Below are 19530 nucleotides of genomic sequence, written 5' to 3'. Positions count from 1 at the left end.
CTTATTTCATTATTTCAGAACTAGAGAACAGATTACAATGCATGTGATGAACATTCCTAATGTCATAAGCTGCCCAAGCATTCATAATAGGTTAACTATGACACCCACAATGGACAGTAAGCAATAGCATCTGCTCCTACAAAATTCTTGACTCCTCCAACATGGACAGTAAGCATAGCATCGTTTAGGTTTGCAATTATTTTGAGTGCGGCTGAAGCTAATTTCCTTTCCTCCAAAGGTCTGCAAACCATTTCTAAGTGGTTCTATAGGTTCTTCACACCTGAGACTGCCTTACCATGGCTGCTACGCATCAATTAAACCTTCCAAAACCACCAGCAAGCAACAGTGCCACAGTTCTTCCCTAAACAAACACTCTCACACCTCAAAATCACCTAATTAAAGCGACACGACTTGCCTGCACTTCTACAAGCAACCAAATCTGCCCTTCAAAATGCTCAGAATGGCCAGGTGAATTAATTTTTAAATAACATTAATGTATTAATTGAGTTCATGAAGCTTCCACAGTCCATAATGATTAGATTTTGTTCGTCAGGATTCGATCGTGTAAATTTTTGCATTGCCAACGTTTCGGATCAAATACCATGATCTTTCATCAGGACAAAAGAGCAAGTGATAGAACAAGAGAGCAGAATATGAAGATGATAGCAGACCTAGAAGATTAAAAAAAGTGAAAGCCCAGATGCAAGGATAGATGCACGAAACCAAGATGAGCTAATAACAGAAAAGAATAACATCAAAAAGAAACAAAATACAAAGAAGAAACACAAGAAAAAATAAAGAACAAAAATAGAAGCAAAATAACCGAAAGTATCAAGAAATAGAAATGAACAAGACTACACAGAAAGAACAAACTAAAAGAAGAAACCAAATAAGTATACACTGTATATATAAAAAGTGTATAGATATATATAAGAACGTGAATAAACTTTTATATATATATATATATATACGAACGTGAATAACCTATTTATATGTGTGTCTAGTCACATATTGGTGAGTAGCTAAAAATACCAACCCCTCATATACACAGATGCATAAACACGAAAGAGTATTTGTGCCAAAACATCAATGTGACTATGCAAGCAGAGAGAATAAATATGTATATAAAGACAATTATTTATTAGATAATTATTTTCATATATATATATGAAAATAATTACCTATATATACATAAATAATGTATTAAGTTATTAAATATTTAACTTAAAAGATTATTTCTTAAGTATTAAAGAAAGTCTGAAAACTGATTTACAAAACATTAAGTTTCAGGTCAGCCCATGGGGCTGCAAAAAAATATATGGAGGAGACCAAATAGGGTCTTAGTTCAACTTAAAACATCTAAACTACAATGTCTTCAATTACCTAATGAAGATACTACTTCTATACAAAACTGTTGTGTGATGCACTGCCATCCCTGTCTCTGTGATGGGGACCCCCCTTTGCTTGTAAGTCTGCCTGAGTGAAAGAGAGAGGAAGCTCTGAGTGTGCAAAGCTATGTGTGTTCGCCCGTTAAAAATGCCGAGAAAAAACCCCGAAGAAAGATGTTTTGAAAGATCAAATTTATTTAAAAGGCAAGCAAGAGAGAGTCTCTTTAGACAAAGGCGAGATCGAGTGTTTGCTATTGCAATCAGAATCGCCGAAGATGGCATCGAAAAAGCCTTGCAAGAGTACCAGCTTAGAGCTAGGAGCAAATAGAGACGGTGGTTAGGAATGAAAGAGTTTTTGTGTGTTATCGCAGACTTTCTAAGGCCTACATGAACCCCATGGAAAACACCGAAAGGTGTCAGGGCAAGCATAAAATCGAACCAAATAACAATGAATTCAGCCCTTCTTTATAAGGCGTTTTTTTATTTCGCATTTCAAAAGGCCCGACTCTGCTATCCCCGAAATAGATCCTGTTTGAAATCCCTAAAAATCTTCAAGACGTCAAGCACAGAGAGAGGGAAAAGTCGTGCTTTTCTAACCCTCTCATTTTCACCGAAAATCTGGGAGTCAAAATGCAAATCAAAGCTCTAGACTTGTTATAAAATCATCGCCTCAGGAAAGCCAATCATAAACCCGATGAAAATGAATACATCCTGAGATGTTCATGCATAATAAAAGATTCAAAATAAAATGAAGTTTGGGCTTAATTTAAAGCTAAAAGATTGGGCTCATTTCTTCTATCGTCTTCATCCAAACTGAGTACCTAATGGGCGTTGACAGTTTGGTGACAATTTCATTACCCTCGATTTTGGGCGATTAAAACAATGATTTGGTGTTGCAATGCTGGTAATTCAAAAGCTAACATCAAACCACATTTAATTCATAGAAGAGAATACCATAGTGGCACTCCGAGAATAACATCAAACCACATTTAATTCATAGAAGAGTATACCATAGTGGCACTGCGAGAATAATTGGGCCTATGATTAAATGAATAGGTGATTAAATCTATGTTACTTCGAGTTTTCGGGATTGGGACGGTAGGGAATGGTGGGAAGAGTTTTCGGGATGGTAATTTTTTGTCAATTTTGGGGACGACAGGGAATGGTGGGATGAGTTTTCGGGACGGTAATTTTTTGTCAATTTTGGGGACGGCAAAGGGGACGGCTATATAAAATATAGGGAAAATTTAAAATATATAAGAAAATTTAAATTTTCATATGGAGAATAGATAAAGCATGTATATATACATTATATTCATAAGAAAACATGGATAAAGTAGCTATATGTACATTATAGAACCTTAAAATACCACATTTGTGTTCAAAATTTATTGTCAATACTCGATATGCATTCATAATTGAAAATTCATTGTCAATATGCCAACACTTGTTTGATTTGTTGAAAATTTGATTGCTTTGCTTAAACAATTATCGTCGGAAATATTTGTTTTTATCACCCATATCGCATATCCTTCCCTTTTAAATATACAAATATCAATGATAAGAGATGAAATATTTATATCATTCCCTTTTAAAGTTTTAAATATATCATATAGTCAAACATGAAATATGGTAAAGATATTATGAGTTATCACATAGTCATGACTTATATTAATAATTTAATATCGTTGCCTTTTAAATTTTTAATAATGTTGTTATATGGAGCCTAATCAAACTTGGAGGTTAAATTTTTCCCTTCTATTGGAGCGATTTCCCCCCGAATTATTCAATGGGGGTCAAGGGGCAGCGCCCTTGGCACACTCCCTATCACGATACAAGGCGGGGTCGAGGGGCAACACCCCCGAAAGCTCAAACGACTTATTATTTTATTTGCATTTAATTGATATTTTTTGCATGTAATTCCTAACAAATAATTGGAACAATTTTGAGCAAATAATTTGGGGCCCACATTAGGAAAAAAATATAATTTAAAAATATGACATTTTTTTAAATGTTTTTAACTAACCCCAGCCATGGGGGACGTCTAGCCGTCCCCAAGATGGATTGGTGACATCCTAGCCATCCCCCTTCGTCCTCGAGACGTACAAACGTCCCCATGGCTAGGGAAACATCCCCTCGTTTTTGAGACGCCAACAAATTCCCACATTTTGGGGATGGGGGGAAATGTCCCCTAGTCATCCCCAAGTCCCCGAAACGTCCTCATGATCGAGATGAGGGTTTTTGAGTTGGGGACGTGTCCCCGGGTTACATAGGATTAAACCTAAATTTGCTTGTCTGTGTAGGATGAATGGTGTTGTGTGAGGATCAGAAAGACAAAACCACCAGTGGAGCGACAGGAGGAGATCCGACACATAGACAAATATGTGATTGTGATAAAGTTGGAAGGTGAAGGTGTAGCACGCAGGATCAAAATGGTGATCACAGAGAAGTGAAGAACATGCCGCAAGGTTAGGATCGAAAGGATGCCATTCCAAGTCTCTGTAAGGCATCAACAAAGCTCAAAGTGATGCTACAGGAAGTATGCTGAATCAAAACTGCATAGTTGAAACAACAGAAAAATCAATTTGTTTGTAAAAATAGAATTGTTTTATTGTAAAAATGACTACTTGTGGGCCCCATTAATATAATTCAAAACAAAAGGGGGACATAGGTTAGTTATTTCTCAGCTACCTGATTTACCTTGAGCCTAGTGAAGTCTTGTCTTCTAGCAAAATTAATTGAGAACAGTTGCAGATAGTTGAGGTGGTTGAAAATGGGCAATTGGGAAGTTATGAGAATTACTAGGTATGGGTTAAAGCTGCCAGAGCTTCCAAAAGATAGATCACAGCCATTGGATGGGTTAAATCCTAGCCTTTGATCCAAAATGTAAAACCTATAAAAGGCTTGGGCCTCTCTATTTGTAAAGGGTTAGCTAGAAATTTTAGATAGTTAGTAGATTAGGCATAGAAATAGAATAGGATTGATGGGCAAGAATTGTTGTAATGGCAATTGAAACAAATAAATAAACATTGAGGTATGGTGTTTGTCATTTTGTTCTCTTCTGTCGGCATGATTTTTTTCATCAAATTGGCTAGTTAGTGTTCAATGATTTTAATGGTGAGGTGTGAAGGTATCCGATTTGATTCCAGGTTCGTACCATTAGAGGCTTGCTAATTGTAAGTCTTTGTACATGGTTAGTTTGAACCCAATACTGTTCCCAGTTCAACCATGGTGTTTGTCTCAAGTTGCGCTAGAATTGGGTGCCTGAATGAATATCCATAACTAGTCTGAAAAATCTTTTGTATCCCTTGAATCTTGCATTATTCTTGTGGATTTGTGAGTTTATCTCTTGCTAAGGAACTTTTTTATTTTAAATCTTTCTACCTGCAACATCAACTATTACTTTCATTGTCTTTAGGACTCCTAAACCCTTCCCTTTTGTTGTTTATTTCTCTAGTCCCTTGAAGCTTGCACTATTCTTGTGGAGTTGTGAGTATATCTCTTGTTAAACAGGAACTAGTTTATTTTAAATCTTTCTACCTGTAACATCAACTATTACTTTCATTGTCTTTAGGATTCCTAAACCCTTCCCTTTTGTCGTTTATTTCCCTAGTCTGGAATCAAAGCATCGTTAGATGCAGGCCAACTTGTTACATTTGTAAGTCCCCTTGTGTTTGCCAACAAAACACATCATCGTTGAGTTATCCTGAGAAGTCAAGACTTGATAGTTGGAACCTTGAGGTTGTCCCTCTTGATTGTTCATAGCAGCATTAGGAACTTCCTTATTCAAGAGAGGATAGGATACTTGACATTAAATAACATTAATGTATTAAGTTAAATTAAATATTTAACTTAAGATTATTTTTTTAATATTAAAGATAGTTTGAAAATTGATTTACAAAACATTAAGTTTTAGGTCAGCCCATGGGGCTACAAAAAATATATGGAGGAGACCAAATAGGCTTTTAGTTCAACTTAAAGCATCTAAAGTATAAAGTCTTCAATAACCTAATGAAGATACTACTATACAAAACCAAATTGCAACTATACAGAACCATACATCTTTAAACAACAAATATACAAAACATGGATGCAATCATATATGATTCAATATAATCCATATTGCTTAATGTAATAGAATGCCTTCTTAGTAGTTTCTACTATCACTTTATTGGTCCAAGTCCCTCCATCCAATAGGTGGCTCTATAGCTGACAACTCATCACTGGATCTGACTACATCAATAGTAAAGTCTTCTCCTTTTTTGATTTAGAACCATTTTTTACCCTTTGTAGGTCTAGGAGGAACACCATCATTATATTTCTTTTGCAAGTTCAGGAATCCCTTCAAGAATAGAGTGTTCTCAACTTTGTTGAAAGGCCACGTCTACCCATACCTTATTTCAGTCTTGTTAACTATTATATTACCTTCATTTAATAGCTTCAAGAATTTGAATTTTGATATCTCCATGGTCAAAGTAATCTACAACGCAACATTACGAAACATGAGTCTTTTACAAAACTCAGTAAGCAACCTCTTTGACCCTTGAAACTTTTCTTCATTCCTTGCAAGCCATATTATCTACAAGATCACGGTGTTAAAAATTAACCATAATAAATTGCTTTCCTTATTCTATATATTCACACTCCCAATTAATATTTCTTTCCAATTGACAGTGCCCTCCCAACCCTTTAAATCATAACAAAATAAATTCCAAACTTATTTTGCTATTTTTTTTAAAAAGATGTGTTTGATTGTTTTAGGTTGCCTGTAGATGCTACACAACTCAATATTAGAATGACTAATTCTATAGGGCATTTTTTGAAGGATTAAAATCTATTTAAAAAATAATTTTTTCGTGTTCAAGGGTGTTAGACGTAAGTTGTTTAAACATATTCTACCACAATTTATTAGACAAAGAAAAATTTCATTCCTTGTTAATATACTCAAAATTATAAATCTTATTGGTTAATGTCTTATAAACAATCTTAACATTTTGATTTTGAATAATAGTACTAGCAGTCCATGTAAGGTTTTTAAACTCCTAACAATCTTGGACACAACTTGCAGGCATTTGAATAAAGCTACAAGCCTCGCTAAGAGTAGAGTAAGTCCTCTAGTTGGAGTGTGGAAGGTCATACTCACAACTCAAAGAGGCCCATGATTTTAGGTGGCCACCAATAAGAATATCATTAAAACTCCTTTTTCCTTTAGAGGAACAATTCTTGACAGAGTAACTTTTGAGCAACGCTAAGGGTTTACCTTTATGATCAAGGTTCCACCATATGGATCTATAAGCATGTAGTTTGTTATTATAATCCAAAATACCACAATTATTAAAGTTACGCTTTATTAACTTCCAAGCCTTCCAAATGCTTCTAAATAAAGTGGGCCCTATAGGAACTTTTGGGAATTCACAAGTCAACAAGTCACAAAAAGGAAGCATCTCCCAATCACAAGTCAACAAATCACAAAAAGGAAGCATCTTCCAAGTCTTGGCCTGCTTAGGGACAACAAGTTGAATATTGTTCCTGATTAGTACTTTCCATGGTTCATTTACTTCTAAGGATTTTAGGATCCATTTAATAGCTAGAGCTATAACATGCATCCTTAAATCTTTTAGCCCCAAGCCTTCATACACATTATCCAAACAACACCAATCCCATTTGATAGAATGCTTCTTTCTTTTCCCTTTGCCATCTAACCACAAAAAATTCCTAATATTCTTTTGAATATCATTAATTTCATAATTATTGAAGAGTCAAACATAAGAATAAGATAAACTATAGGATGATAGGATCTTCTAGCATATATAGATTCTCCCACCCAGGGACAAAATTTGCTTATTCTTGCTATCCAATTTTCTTTTAATTTTACTCGTGATCTATAACCGCATTATCTTTTAATCAAGGCTTGAGAACAAAAGTGATTCCTAAATATCTTACTTGTTTGGTGGGCCCTTCCCAATTAAAATCATATTTAGCAAGTTTGGGGGAGTATCTTGCCTACTCAAAACAATAGATTTAGTATTTGGTAGTTTTGCACCTAAGGAAAAGCAGAACAACCTCTGAATGAGATTATCCAAATTTTCTTCATCAAACTCCACAAATAGGGTAGTCTCATCTACAAATTGAATGTTTAGAAGGTCTTGCTTATTAGGAAGAGAAAAACCTCTAATTCTAGGGGTCAACAAGGACTCCCTTAAAAAAAATGGCATTTAAAGCAATTACAAAATAGGGTAGGAGCAAGTGGACCTTTCCTAATGGATCTTTCTAGGGTAAATGCCTTTGATAAGAATCCATTAACATCAATTTGAACAACTCAATCCTTCAACATGATGCTAACCATATGGAAAAAATTGTTTGGGAAACCAAATGCTTCAAGAGTTATAACCAAATAGGACCATTCCACTTTGTCATATGCTTTTTCAAAGTCTAATAGGAACATTGCAAAGTTTTGGTTTGTTTGTCTAATCCATTCCATGGCCTCCCAACTGGTTAGCAGGTTCTCCATTATGTATTTGTCCTTAATAAAGCCATTTTGGGCGTTGCTAATAAAAGTGGGGAGGATATCATCTAATCTCAAGGCTAGAACCTTGGCAAGGATTTTATAGGAAACGTTAAGCAAGGTGATACGATTCTAGTTCTTAATGAGATCTGTGTCTCCATCTTTAGGGAGCAATTTGAGTACTCCCTTATTAATCCTGCTACCTAGGGATCCTCTAGCAATTGCTTCCTTGTAGATTTGAAACAAATCTTTACTAACCCAATCAATATTCCTCTAGAATTCCACAAGCAACCCATCTACCTTAGGAGACTTATCATTGTTTAAGATATTTATTGCCTTCTTAATCTCTTCAAGGGATATTTCTTTACTCAATCTACTAGAGTTTTCCTTGGTTATTTTTTTTGGAATGATCTTCTTGAATAAATTTATAGCATTTTGACTAAGCAAATTATTACCTTCAGAGGTGAAAAGTTTCTTATAGAATCTAAAGAACTAGTCCTTAATCTCCTCAAGATTATTGGTAATCCTATCTCATACCCAAACCTTATCAATTTTCTCCTTGACACCTTTATTCTTTATAAATCTAAAAAAAATTAGATCCTTTATCACGGTTATTTAGCCAATTTATTTTAGCCCTTACTTTAGATCCTTGAACTTTGTTGGCCTATAACTTCCATAAGGATTCCATAGTTATAGTGAGCCCTTCATTCAATATTACATTGGTGGGATAATTCTAGAGATGAGCTTCAATGTTTAGAAGTTTCTCATTGAGGTTGTCTTCAAGTTCTCTTCTATCCATGGCTTTCTTTTTACCAATGGTTTGGAAGATTAGTTTCCATCCATTGGTGTTATGCTCCCATCTTTCAATTACTATTTCATTTTTCAATATCCACCTATTGATCTCTTTGAGGGAAAATATGGCATTGTTGCACTCTTCATCTTTAAGAAGATTGTTGAGCATAAAAAAATTGTTAATCTTTATGCATTTTGGTTTCCAAATTGTTCACTTTGATAGGATGGTGGTCAATTAACAAGGGTAAACACTTACTCCACAATCATCATCATTATTGTCAAAGTTAAAAAAATCTCTATTGGTATAAAACCTGTCAAGCCTACAATAGATCTTCTTGGTGCCCCTCTGAGAGTTACACCATGTGAGCCAGATATTCTTATTCTCTTTCTTCTTCCCTTCTAGGGGTCAAAAAGGTTAAGCTTGGATTTCATTCTAGACCAAAAATGTTTTTCATTGCCCTTCTAGTCCAATCCAAGGCCCCCAACTTTCTTCTTATCATATTCAATCATATTAAAATCTCCCCCAATAATCCAAGGAATATCTTGGAGGTTATAAACCCATTTCCATAGTTCAATTATGTTCCTATATTCATTAGGGGTATAGACATAGCACATGCCAAAGTTGAACCCATCTTTTTCAATAATAACCCACACAACTCTATTACATGGTGAGGATCCTGAATCAATCAATTATGTGTCCAATTATTGGAGAACAATATAACATAGTCACCTCTACCTCTCTCATGAATAGTTGAGAAATGAAAGGAGTCCCCCCAGATGAATTTAAGATTGGTTTCAAGGGTAAACTTTGTAGATTTCACCTCTTGTAAGAGGACAACATTCTTATTTCTGTTTTGTTTCAAGAATCTCTTAACAATCTACTTCTTGTCAAGGGATTCAAAAACCCTAACATTCTAGGAAATGTTGTGAATCCCATGCTAAAAGTAATTAGGATGAGTCCATTGATTTCCTTAACCTATCAAATCATTTAGGAATACAATCTTCAGTGTCCTTCCTTTTAAAACGAGTCTGGGATTCTTTAGTTGTCTTCTTCCTTTGTGTTTAGAGATGTTAAACTTACCATTGCATGTAGGAATAATTTTATCTATAGCTTCCCTCTCTGAGGAGGAGATAGATGTAAAGACAGGAGGCTATTTTATTTATGTAACTTCTAAACTATACCCATTCCCATTAGTTCCTACAGGGAACTCACTATTGCCATCTATGATTTTATCATTTCTTATGTCATGATGATCAAATAATAATTCCTGATCATCCTTAACAAAATCCATTTGATTCCTAATCATTTTGTCACCTTTATTGTTGGGGCCTAATTGCAATGGCCCACCTATATCCAAAACATGACTAGAGTCGTGCCCATTGGTGGGTATATGCGCAAAATCCAAAAAGGCATTTCTATCCCTATTATCCTCCGAGTCTACAAAAAACTATTAGTTTGTTTAGGTTTAAAATCCACTTTGTGCAAGCCATTGTCTACACTACTATTGTCACTTTGTAAATTTTTGTTAGTAATTAACCTCTGATCCATATTTTGACCATCCACATTGATAGGGTCTAATATGGCCTTAGAATGTTCTTTCTGTTGGCTACTAAAATCAAGATTAAAAGAAATTGACAAACTCCTAGGGTTTTGCAAACTTTGAGTAACTTGTTTTTTTTGTTTAAATTTCCCGAATAATGCTTTTTACCACTAAAACTATCTCATTGTTCATGACTAGTTTAAAAACCAACATACTATTGTTTTCCAAAGTTGGTTCAACTAAAGGAAACAAATTCAAACTTGTCAAGTACATCATTTTCAATATTCTCATTTTTATTCAAATAACTATTATTATTGAGTTCTGTGTTATGTGGAATCTTATCCACAACAATTATTTGTGCATTCTTTTTAATAGTGTTTGAGGAGGGTTCCAAGACATTATTTTTATCCACTCCTTTATTTATGAAGATAATTTGACTTTCAGGCACCAACACCTTAAGATTGGAAGGAGCTAAGGTGTTGAAGTCTCTAGGAATCAAAGCATTAATGGAAGAGTCCTTAGTGCAAGGTCTTAAAGGAGAACTAGATTTAATGAGAGCAAGATTGTGAAGAGCCAAATTGCAATTGGTGTTGGGGAAGGTCTAGGTTCAAAAAGACCAACATCACTCATGCTAAAAGGAGGTATCGAGCCATAGTTGTTAAAACCAACAAAGTTAGCCTCAATAGGGCAGTTGATAGTCTCTAGGGTTGAGACTCTATAGTGGATCTTTGAGGCAATAACTTCAAAATTAGAATGAATGCCATTCATAACAACCTCAGAATTAGTATTTTTGGACAAGTTAATTTTGTTCTTGGGGGGAGTCAAGAGCGGGTTTAGAAACCAGATTGTTCGAAGTCATGTCTTCATGCTCTACATTGACTGAAGAAACATTAACATTAGGCTTTTTCTTAACAACCAAATTACCAAGTCTATGATGAAGAAGTGACCAGTTCCTTCTAATGTGCCCTTCTCTTCTATAAAGATAGAAGGCATTTAAACCCACTAAAATTTCAATGCCACAAGAGAAGGTCGAGTCATCTAGATTAATGTCAATAACTTTAAGAATGTAAACCCTAGGCAGAAGAGAAACAAGAACCCTTGCATCCATATGATGGAGAATAGATTTAAATTCATCAATCCTTAAAAGTTTCCCCAAGGGGGAGAGCATTTGGTGAAGGAAGGCCCATGATAGTAGTGAAACGTTTTATACAATTAACCACCGAGAGAATGACAAAGCAAGAACTTGTTCGTTCAAGGCAGGTGGAAACCAATTTAAAGCCTGGAACATAAATTGTCGTTGTTTCAGTAAGTGTATCAATAACAACTTCTTGCATTTTGTGGTCTTTTGAAAAAAATAAGAATAAGACCATTTTGAACCATCTTGCAGAAGGAGATTTGAATGCCAATTTTTTTAACCTGAATGTTTTTAATCAATTCATCTAAGAATTTTCGAGCAAGCAATTTATTACAATCCACTATTGTAAGAAAAATGGTTATACTTTTTAACTTTGTTTTTTTATTGTTCAATGTGGCAGTCGGATCAAATTTGAAGTAATAGTTAGTTTCTTAGGGCTAAAGGAAGACCATCCTCGCAAACACCCTCTCCAACTTTACCACCAATTTTGGAAACAAAATATGCAAAAGCTGAAACTTTCAGACTTTCCTCTATTACTACATTGTGGAAAGTTTTAATATTATGTGCCCTATATAGACCTTCATGAGGGTCACCCTCCATAAATGCATAACATAGCAAATTGAAACCATAGTGGCTTCACTTAGTGAACTTGGGTTATATCATGTGCGTTCATGGTGTACTCAAGAATCCCCCTATTTTCAAACAATATTGCCCTAAACTCTTTTTTTGTCACCCCCTTCCAATACACACCCTGAATTAAAAGCCCCCCTATTTTCACCAAATATTGCTTTTTTCTTAGCCCGAATTAAAAAAACCCCTATTTTCATCGATAGGCAATATATTGTACCCTCATTTTTGGGATATTAAAACCCTCAATATGAATGCATGCGATATAATATTGCCTAGTCAGTGAAGCCCCTATGATTGAACAAAATTATAAGAGTAGAGAGGATACTTTCCAATTTAGCATGTGGGAGAGAAGACAAATCTTAAACCACCAAAAAGGCTTGATAAATAAGTGGTTGTGAGATGTGAAAGATCATCATATTGTAATTTGATCTTCACTGGATAATAAAAAGAAATTAGACGACTGTTTCTTTGTGGATGTAGCTCAAATTGGGTAAATCGCGTTAAATTAGTGTTATTGTGATTTTTTATTTTTGCCTTTTATTTTGCATTATATTTAATATTGTTTATTGCTCTGGTCTAGCAAAACCCTAATAACTAGTATTAGATCCATGTATTTCAGTCACTTGGCAAGAGATTTTAGATTTGAGTGCAAGCAATGACAGAAGAAGACAAGCGTAAGGTTGAGAAGTTCAATGACCAACACTATCATCTATGGAAGATGCAAAAGGAAGATTATTTATATCAAAAGGATCTTTACTTACCATTGGGTGGAAAAAAAAGAAATGAACAACTATGACAGATCCACAATGAGAGGTTCTTGATAGGAAGGTGCTAGGAACTATACTGTTGTCCTTGGTAGCATCAATGGATTTCAATTAAAAAAAATGAAACAACGGTGGACCTAATGGCAACCTTAGACAAACTGTATGAGAAACCCTTGGCTTCCAATAAGGTATTTCTTATGAAACATTTATTTAATATGATTATGATAGAAGGCAGGTCTATTGCTTATCATTTGAATGAGTTTAACATGGTCAGTAGTTAGCCGAGTTCTGTAAAAGTAACTTTTGATGATGAGGTCAGGGTACTCTCAATTTTCTTCTCATTGCTAGAAAGATGTAATAGTATTTTTGGAAATGCATATCATCTCCCTAGACTTTTTTTCCTCACTATTAACTATACCTTAGCCTTTCAATCATTTGTATGTCTATAATGTCCATGTCTTTACAAATGCACATTGCCAACTTTCTCAAACCTACCATTTTACTATGACCATTGAGGTGACTGTACTCTTTAGTGTTGGACTCTTTCACCATTGTGACCTTTGGGATTGCTTCTTCTTGGACTATCAAAGATGATGGCTCACTAAGTGTTGCCTTTCGTCCATACCTTGGTTTAATTCCCATGATTGTATTTGTGCCAACTTAGTTTAATTCACCCCTATTGATGTGTTTTTTAGGACAACTTGAACACAAAATAAAATACCAAGTATTCTATCCTCTCTTAAACAAAGAAACCTCATATGCTAAATAATATGATTAAATGAGATAACTCCAAGGTTTACAATGCGAACAATCGACTTTAAATTCTGGATAGACTCTATGTTTGGTGTGATAATGTTGGTAATTACAAGCGACTTACATTTATGAATCTTAGCTAGAATGTGGAACAATTTGAGTTTGAAAATAAAAGACAAAAGAGAAAGGGTTTAGAGAGTCTAAGCTAATCCTAAGAACAATGATGATAAAGGATGATGCTTTGATAGATAAACGCCTTCAAACCAAGCTTTTATTTGTCATGATAGCAACAACTACATAGCTTTGGGGTGATATCCAAAGGTAATGAAATATTTCCATACTGCAAACCATTCATTCAAATACCCAATGTTGGCACAATCTAAATGAGCTTTCACCATCAAACTGTTGCAACAATAAGGTTCAAGCTAACTTTACACAGTAGCTTACAATCAGCAAACCACAAGTATGAACCAAGGAATTCATCAAATGTCATTACATTTATCCATTAAGACCAATAGACTTTAACTAAATTTGAGAAGTTACAAGAAACCATGCAAAATGTAGAAACAACACATAAAAATTCACCATGCTTCAATGAAAATCATGTATTAATTTCAACAAGTCTTGGCAACAACTTTGAGTTTCCTCCTACTCTACTTCTAACTGCTAATTGCTTTTGCTACTAATTATTAACTATTGATTATTAACCTTCACAATGAGAGGGTGATGCCTTATATAGGCCTCCCAATTACAATTCAAGGGCCAGGACTGATTGAAGATCAATGACTAAGATTATATGATGGAACCCTAATTAGGGTTATTTATAAGTAACTTCCCCTCGACTAGTGAGAAAATTATAATAATGTGGACACATATCCTTTGAATGTGTACCAATGAGAAAATAGGTTAGGTACATGGAACAATATTGAATTTAGTGTCATATGTCACGTGTAGTTGTCCTTTGAAGGGTCTTCATCCTCACTAGAGTGAGAATCTCCATTAGGCCTTTCATGATCTCCATTGATTGAGAAAGGTTTGTTGTTGTATTCTCCATCTTAAAGAACCTTAATTCAACATCCATGTATTATTTTCCCTTAATATTATTTTTAATACACTTCTTCATTTGTGAGATTCTATTTCTCTTTGCATCAATAAAATATTCTTTCCACTTGACCTTGTTATGGACATCAACCTAGAAAACATTTGCAACAACCACTTCCCAAAACAATCAACTTGTTCCATTACCACTTTGTCATAAGTTGTTAGGATTGTTTCCCCAACAATGGATTTCAGTTAAGAGCAATAATTCACTGACTTAACTTGTAAGAAAGGAACAAAATGAAGAGAATTAGCCACCAAACTTAGTGACATCAATATACCTTGAAGAAACATGTGCTTTTGGTTAGAGATCCAACAAAAAACATGAGTATATCTCCTTAAGGATCACTCATAAATTGCATAGAACGTAGTCCAAGCTTCTTGGACTTTAACGACATTAACAAACTAGTATACTACCTTAATACCTCAACAACTTCAAGAACCCTACAACCCTATACACGTTGCATGCATAAAATTAGGAGCATGCATAAAATAATATTACAAATCCCCTCGTTTCTCTCCTTAGATGCTCATTTCAAGCCAACTTTACATATTGATAGAGTTAAAAGGCCTCAAGAAACCCTTGCAAGTCAAAAGATTGAAGATATCAAAGAGACAAAAAAACTGCAATATCTTGGGACATTTTTTATGAACTTAAGTGAAATTGCCCCTCTAGAGAAGTGGTTTTGAAACTGTCTTGATACTTTCAAAATTCCTTGGCACACTTGAACCTACTTTGAGATATCTAAAACAACCACATTGGACATTTTTTGCTCTCCAATCTTTGAAAGACATTACTTTTGCATACAAACTCAAAATGAGGTGTGTTTTCTTTAAATTGCATTATTTTTCAAGAGGAATTCAAATATACAAAAATAATTAGGGAATGATACCATTAAATACTTGTTTGTGGACCTATGACAAACTTGTTTATATTTTTTCAAGGTGTCTAGAACAAAACCATATTCTTTTACGCACCATTGTACTAATGTTTTAATAGATTTAATTTGATTTTCTTTAGTGTTCTATTAATATATAGTATCAACATCATTTGTAGCAATATTTTGTTTTTGTAAGGGCTTAGGAAATCCTTGTATTCTTTAGCAATATGCATTTTGGCCATGTTAATGATGTACTTCCATCTAGAATGGATTTGTTCTATCATTGTTTTGGTTGTTCATCATTTGAGACTATACTTTTCTTGTCAACAATTTGGAGACCTTGGTTTGCTTGGATTTGAATTTGGGCTTCAAGCATGGTGATGCATTGCCTAGAACATGAATGAATCAACTCATCCTAATTGACACAATATTTAATATACTTATCCATTACATATGAAAAATATTTTCTCATTTAATAGAGTAAATATAAGAAAATGTTACAATTTTTTTATCATTAACTTGTGATATTTTAAAATATACATAAATTGACATAGTTTGAATTTTTATTGGTATTTTTTAATTAAAGATCATGGCTATGCATTTCTTATCATTATTTGGAATTGTTTTAAAAGGATCATTCTATTAATTTAAGTCGATGTTTTCATCTCCTAAATGATTTTTCAATATGTGTAGCAACTCAGCAAACCTCTTTATTGGCATAGGGGTACCATGGTTGATTGGTACCATATATAATCGAGCTGCTCTTGGAGAAGAATTATGTGTTCATAATGATGGACTAAGTTTTTCCCTTGTTATATTCTTCATCACATTTGTTCTATGCATGATCTCTTTAGTATTAAGGCGTTATTTCTTTGGTGGTGAACTTGGAGGACCAAGGTTATGGGCTTGGATAACATGTTTCTACCTCATGTTTCTTTGGATTGCTTTTGTTGTGCTATCTTCTCTCAAAGTTTCCCATATAATATAGGACCACATTCCTTGAAAGAAGAGGGGTTTGAAGTGATTTTCATTTTTTTTTTCAATTGGCTATGGAATTATGTTATAAGGTTGCATTCCTTAGAAGAAGAGGGGTTTCAAGTGACTTTCCTTTTTTCTCAATTGGCTATGCAATTTAGTGATAGGATGGGAAGACCTAGCTTCAATTTTTGTAAGTTTGGATTTGTAACTATTGCTATTTAGTGGTTATTTTTTTAATCTTTGAACTATTGAAATAATAGTGTTTTTTTGTAATCACAGAATATAATAGAAATACAACTAAAATAGTTTATTATTTTCTTTTTTTTAGCTATTATTTTAGAATATTACAAATTTAGATTTACAAAGATGAGGAATAAATATGTTATATACATCAAAAAAATTAAACAAGACTATTTTATATTTAAAAAATAAAGTAAAACTATAAAATAACTTTGAAATAAATAAAAATAAAAGAATAATTCTTGAAAAGTTCTAAAAGTAAAACTAGCATATGTGGGGAGAGATCATTTTGGAGGTGGCTAATTTTTTAGTATTTTTATAATTTGAGTGGACTACATGCATGAGAATAATATTTCTAAGTGTTTTGTATGGATTTTTCTAAACAGAGGCATGTTAGTTTACTTACAACTTATTTTATAGTTTTAATTTTAATTTTTTTTAAATTCTTAACAAGTTCATGCTATTACACTACATCCCTTGTTGTCAATGATATCTCTTAACTTCCTTTAGAGTTATTTTATAGTTTTGTATGTCGTTTCATATTTTTTGTTAATATGTTCTGCTATTACACTTCATCCCTTGTTGCTAATAATATGCATCTTTTAAATGAATTTTTGAAGTTTATTCTAAAGATGAATATGCTAGTATAGATATATACATATATGAACCCATCCATCAATCTTGGGTTGTTTTATTTATTTACTAGCATAGATGTCTTAAATACATCTCTTAAAAAGATGTTGAGAGGTATTAGTCTTGAGGTACCTATATTAAAATTGTTATTGAGAATAGATATGTTTCTTTAGATTAGTATCTCTTATTATCTTTTAGATAGATATATTTAAGATATATATGCTTGCAGCATCGATAGTGCAATATGTAAAATGTTAATTTAAAATAAGGAATCCTATCATATTCTTTGAAATATATAATAAAAATTCATTTTATTTTACATTATTGAAGCATTTCAATTTTTTTCAAATGCACAATCAACATATTAAAAGATAACTAATCAGACATTTCATATTTATTCAAAAATATAATCTAAATGCTATATAAGGAGCACTTAGAGTTTAATATAAGATTTATTTTTGATAATGTATATATTACATAAAATTATTGTATTTCCAAAGACTTGAGTCTCTCATCCTCGACTTTCCTTTTGGAGAGTTGGTTCCTTGTTTTTATTTATCAGTAACAATCATATGAAAATGGTGGTGAGATTCTAAGTCCATCTGAGAACTTAATACATGGTATAATAGCTAATGTTAATCCTACTATCTCTCAATCATATATCAATTATTGCCTTAAAAAGAGTCAATACTCAAGTGATTTGTGGATTTTTAGTATTCAAGTTAATTATAAGGGAAATTGGCATGTGTCTCCCCTTTGTATTGGTGAAATTGTAATCAAATATAGAGATGCATCTTCAAATGGAATTCTAGAGTAATTGTCAAATTCAAATAACATATGTTGGTGGAGTTAGCAAGTATGTATATGATTTTATGAATGTATCCTAAAGCTATATTTACAAAATCTATTGCTATCCACAAATTAGAGGTTAACATGACCCTTGCATCCTTAGCAGTTAATTATTCATCATCCAATTTATCATTCTAGCTTACTAGATTAGTACTTCCTTTTTTGGTTGCAATGCTATAGGTTGGGAATCTTCTCAATGAATACATTTTTTTCTTGTTATGGTTATGTATATTATCATTTGTTGCAAATAGATAAATATTAATATCAAACTCTTTTGTAATTTCTAGATGTAATGCAACATATGTTTTGTTGTCAATAATTTTCAATCATCAGTTGTTGGATGTTCATCTCTAATTTTATTAGTAGTTGGTGAAGCCTTTTTTGTACCTCACTTTCACCTTCCTATTTGAATACATTTTTCTTAAGTAACATATTTAATTATTTTCATATTAATTTTGCAAATACATTACTATTACGTAATGGTTTTAGTGGAATGCGACTAACAGGAAGCAATTGTCCCAAATATCCTATTAAAATGATCAGTCTTCCTCCAAAACTCAATATCTTTTTCAAGAAAAGCTTGACATAGTCTTGAGTCAATATTTTGTAGCAAATTTTGTCCAATAAAACTCATTTCATCAATCAATAAATATTTTCTATGTTGGATTTTTTCTTGGGAAAAGCCAAATAGTAGCATTAGGGGTAAAAAATGTGTTTTAATTGTCAAGATCCAAAAATGGATGTTTGTCTTTTTGTTTGGGTCAAGTGAAAAGTGAGTTTTTATTTGATAACAACCAAAGAAAAATGGATATTCATTTCTAACTAATATTCTTTATGTAAGTTACTAACACTTTACCTTGTTCACAAGGTTAGGAAAGCTAATTTTGTTGGTAATCCTAGTGTTAGATGCATGATAAGGAACCATAAGGAGAAAAATTGAAGGATAATCTCGAAGAAATTGGAAATCAAAACAAACAACCATACAAAAATTCAAGCTACTCTCCTCAGATTGATATGCAGGGTAGAACTAAATATGAGATGAGCCTGTCTTGAAGGGGATTCTTTAATAACATTTAATGTCATGTTGAAAAAGAGGCCCTCGAGACTAAGGAAATGGCTACCTCCAATTTGGAAGCTTATCAACAAATTCGAAGACTTCAAACTATCACATGTTTACAAGGAAGGGAATAATGTAGTAGATGAGCTGGAAAAGAAGATGATAGATGTGATTGAGGGAATGAAAATAATGGAAGGTTATAAGGATGGAGATCACCTAGATTTAGAGTAGTGACATACAAAATCTATCATTTGCTTTAAGGCGAGGTAGAGAAAGTGTGTAGGGG

The 19530-nt window shown here is 33.3% G+C and overlaps 1 protein-coding gene across 1 annotated transcript in view; it reads left to right on the top strand.

The window, feature by feature from the left end:
- The window catches only part of LOC131061224 (magnesium/proton exchanger), a 60212-nt gene extending 43540 nt beyond the window's left edge, over nt 1–16672 (top strand). Inside the window, 1 exon segment of the mRNA XM_057994760.2 lies at nt 16181–16672. Within this exon segment, the coding sequence (XP_057850743.2) occupies nt 16181–16475 (295 nt within the window). The 3' untranslated portion in view covers nt 16476–16672.
- The last annotated feature ends 2858 nt before the right edge of the window (nt 16673–19530 follow it).

Source organism: Cryptomeria japonica, chromosome 7, assembly GCF_030272615.1.
Source record: "Cryptomeria japonica chromosome 7, Sugi_1.0, whole genome shotgun sequence".
Classification (NCBI taxonomy): Eukaryota; Viridiplantae; Streptophyta; class Pinopsida; order Cupressales; family Cupressaceae; genus Cryptomeria; species Cryptomeria japonica.
The sequence above is the reverse complement of the archived record's forward strand: the minus strand, read 5'-3'. Positions and strand labels throughout refer to the sequence as shown.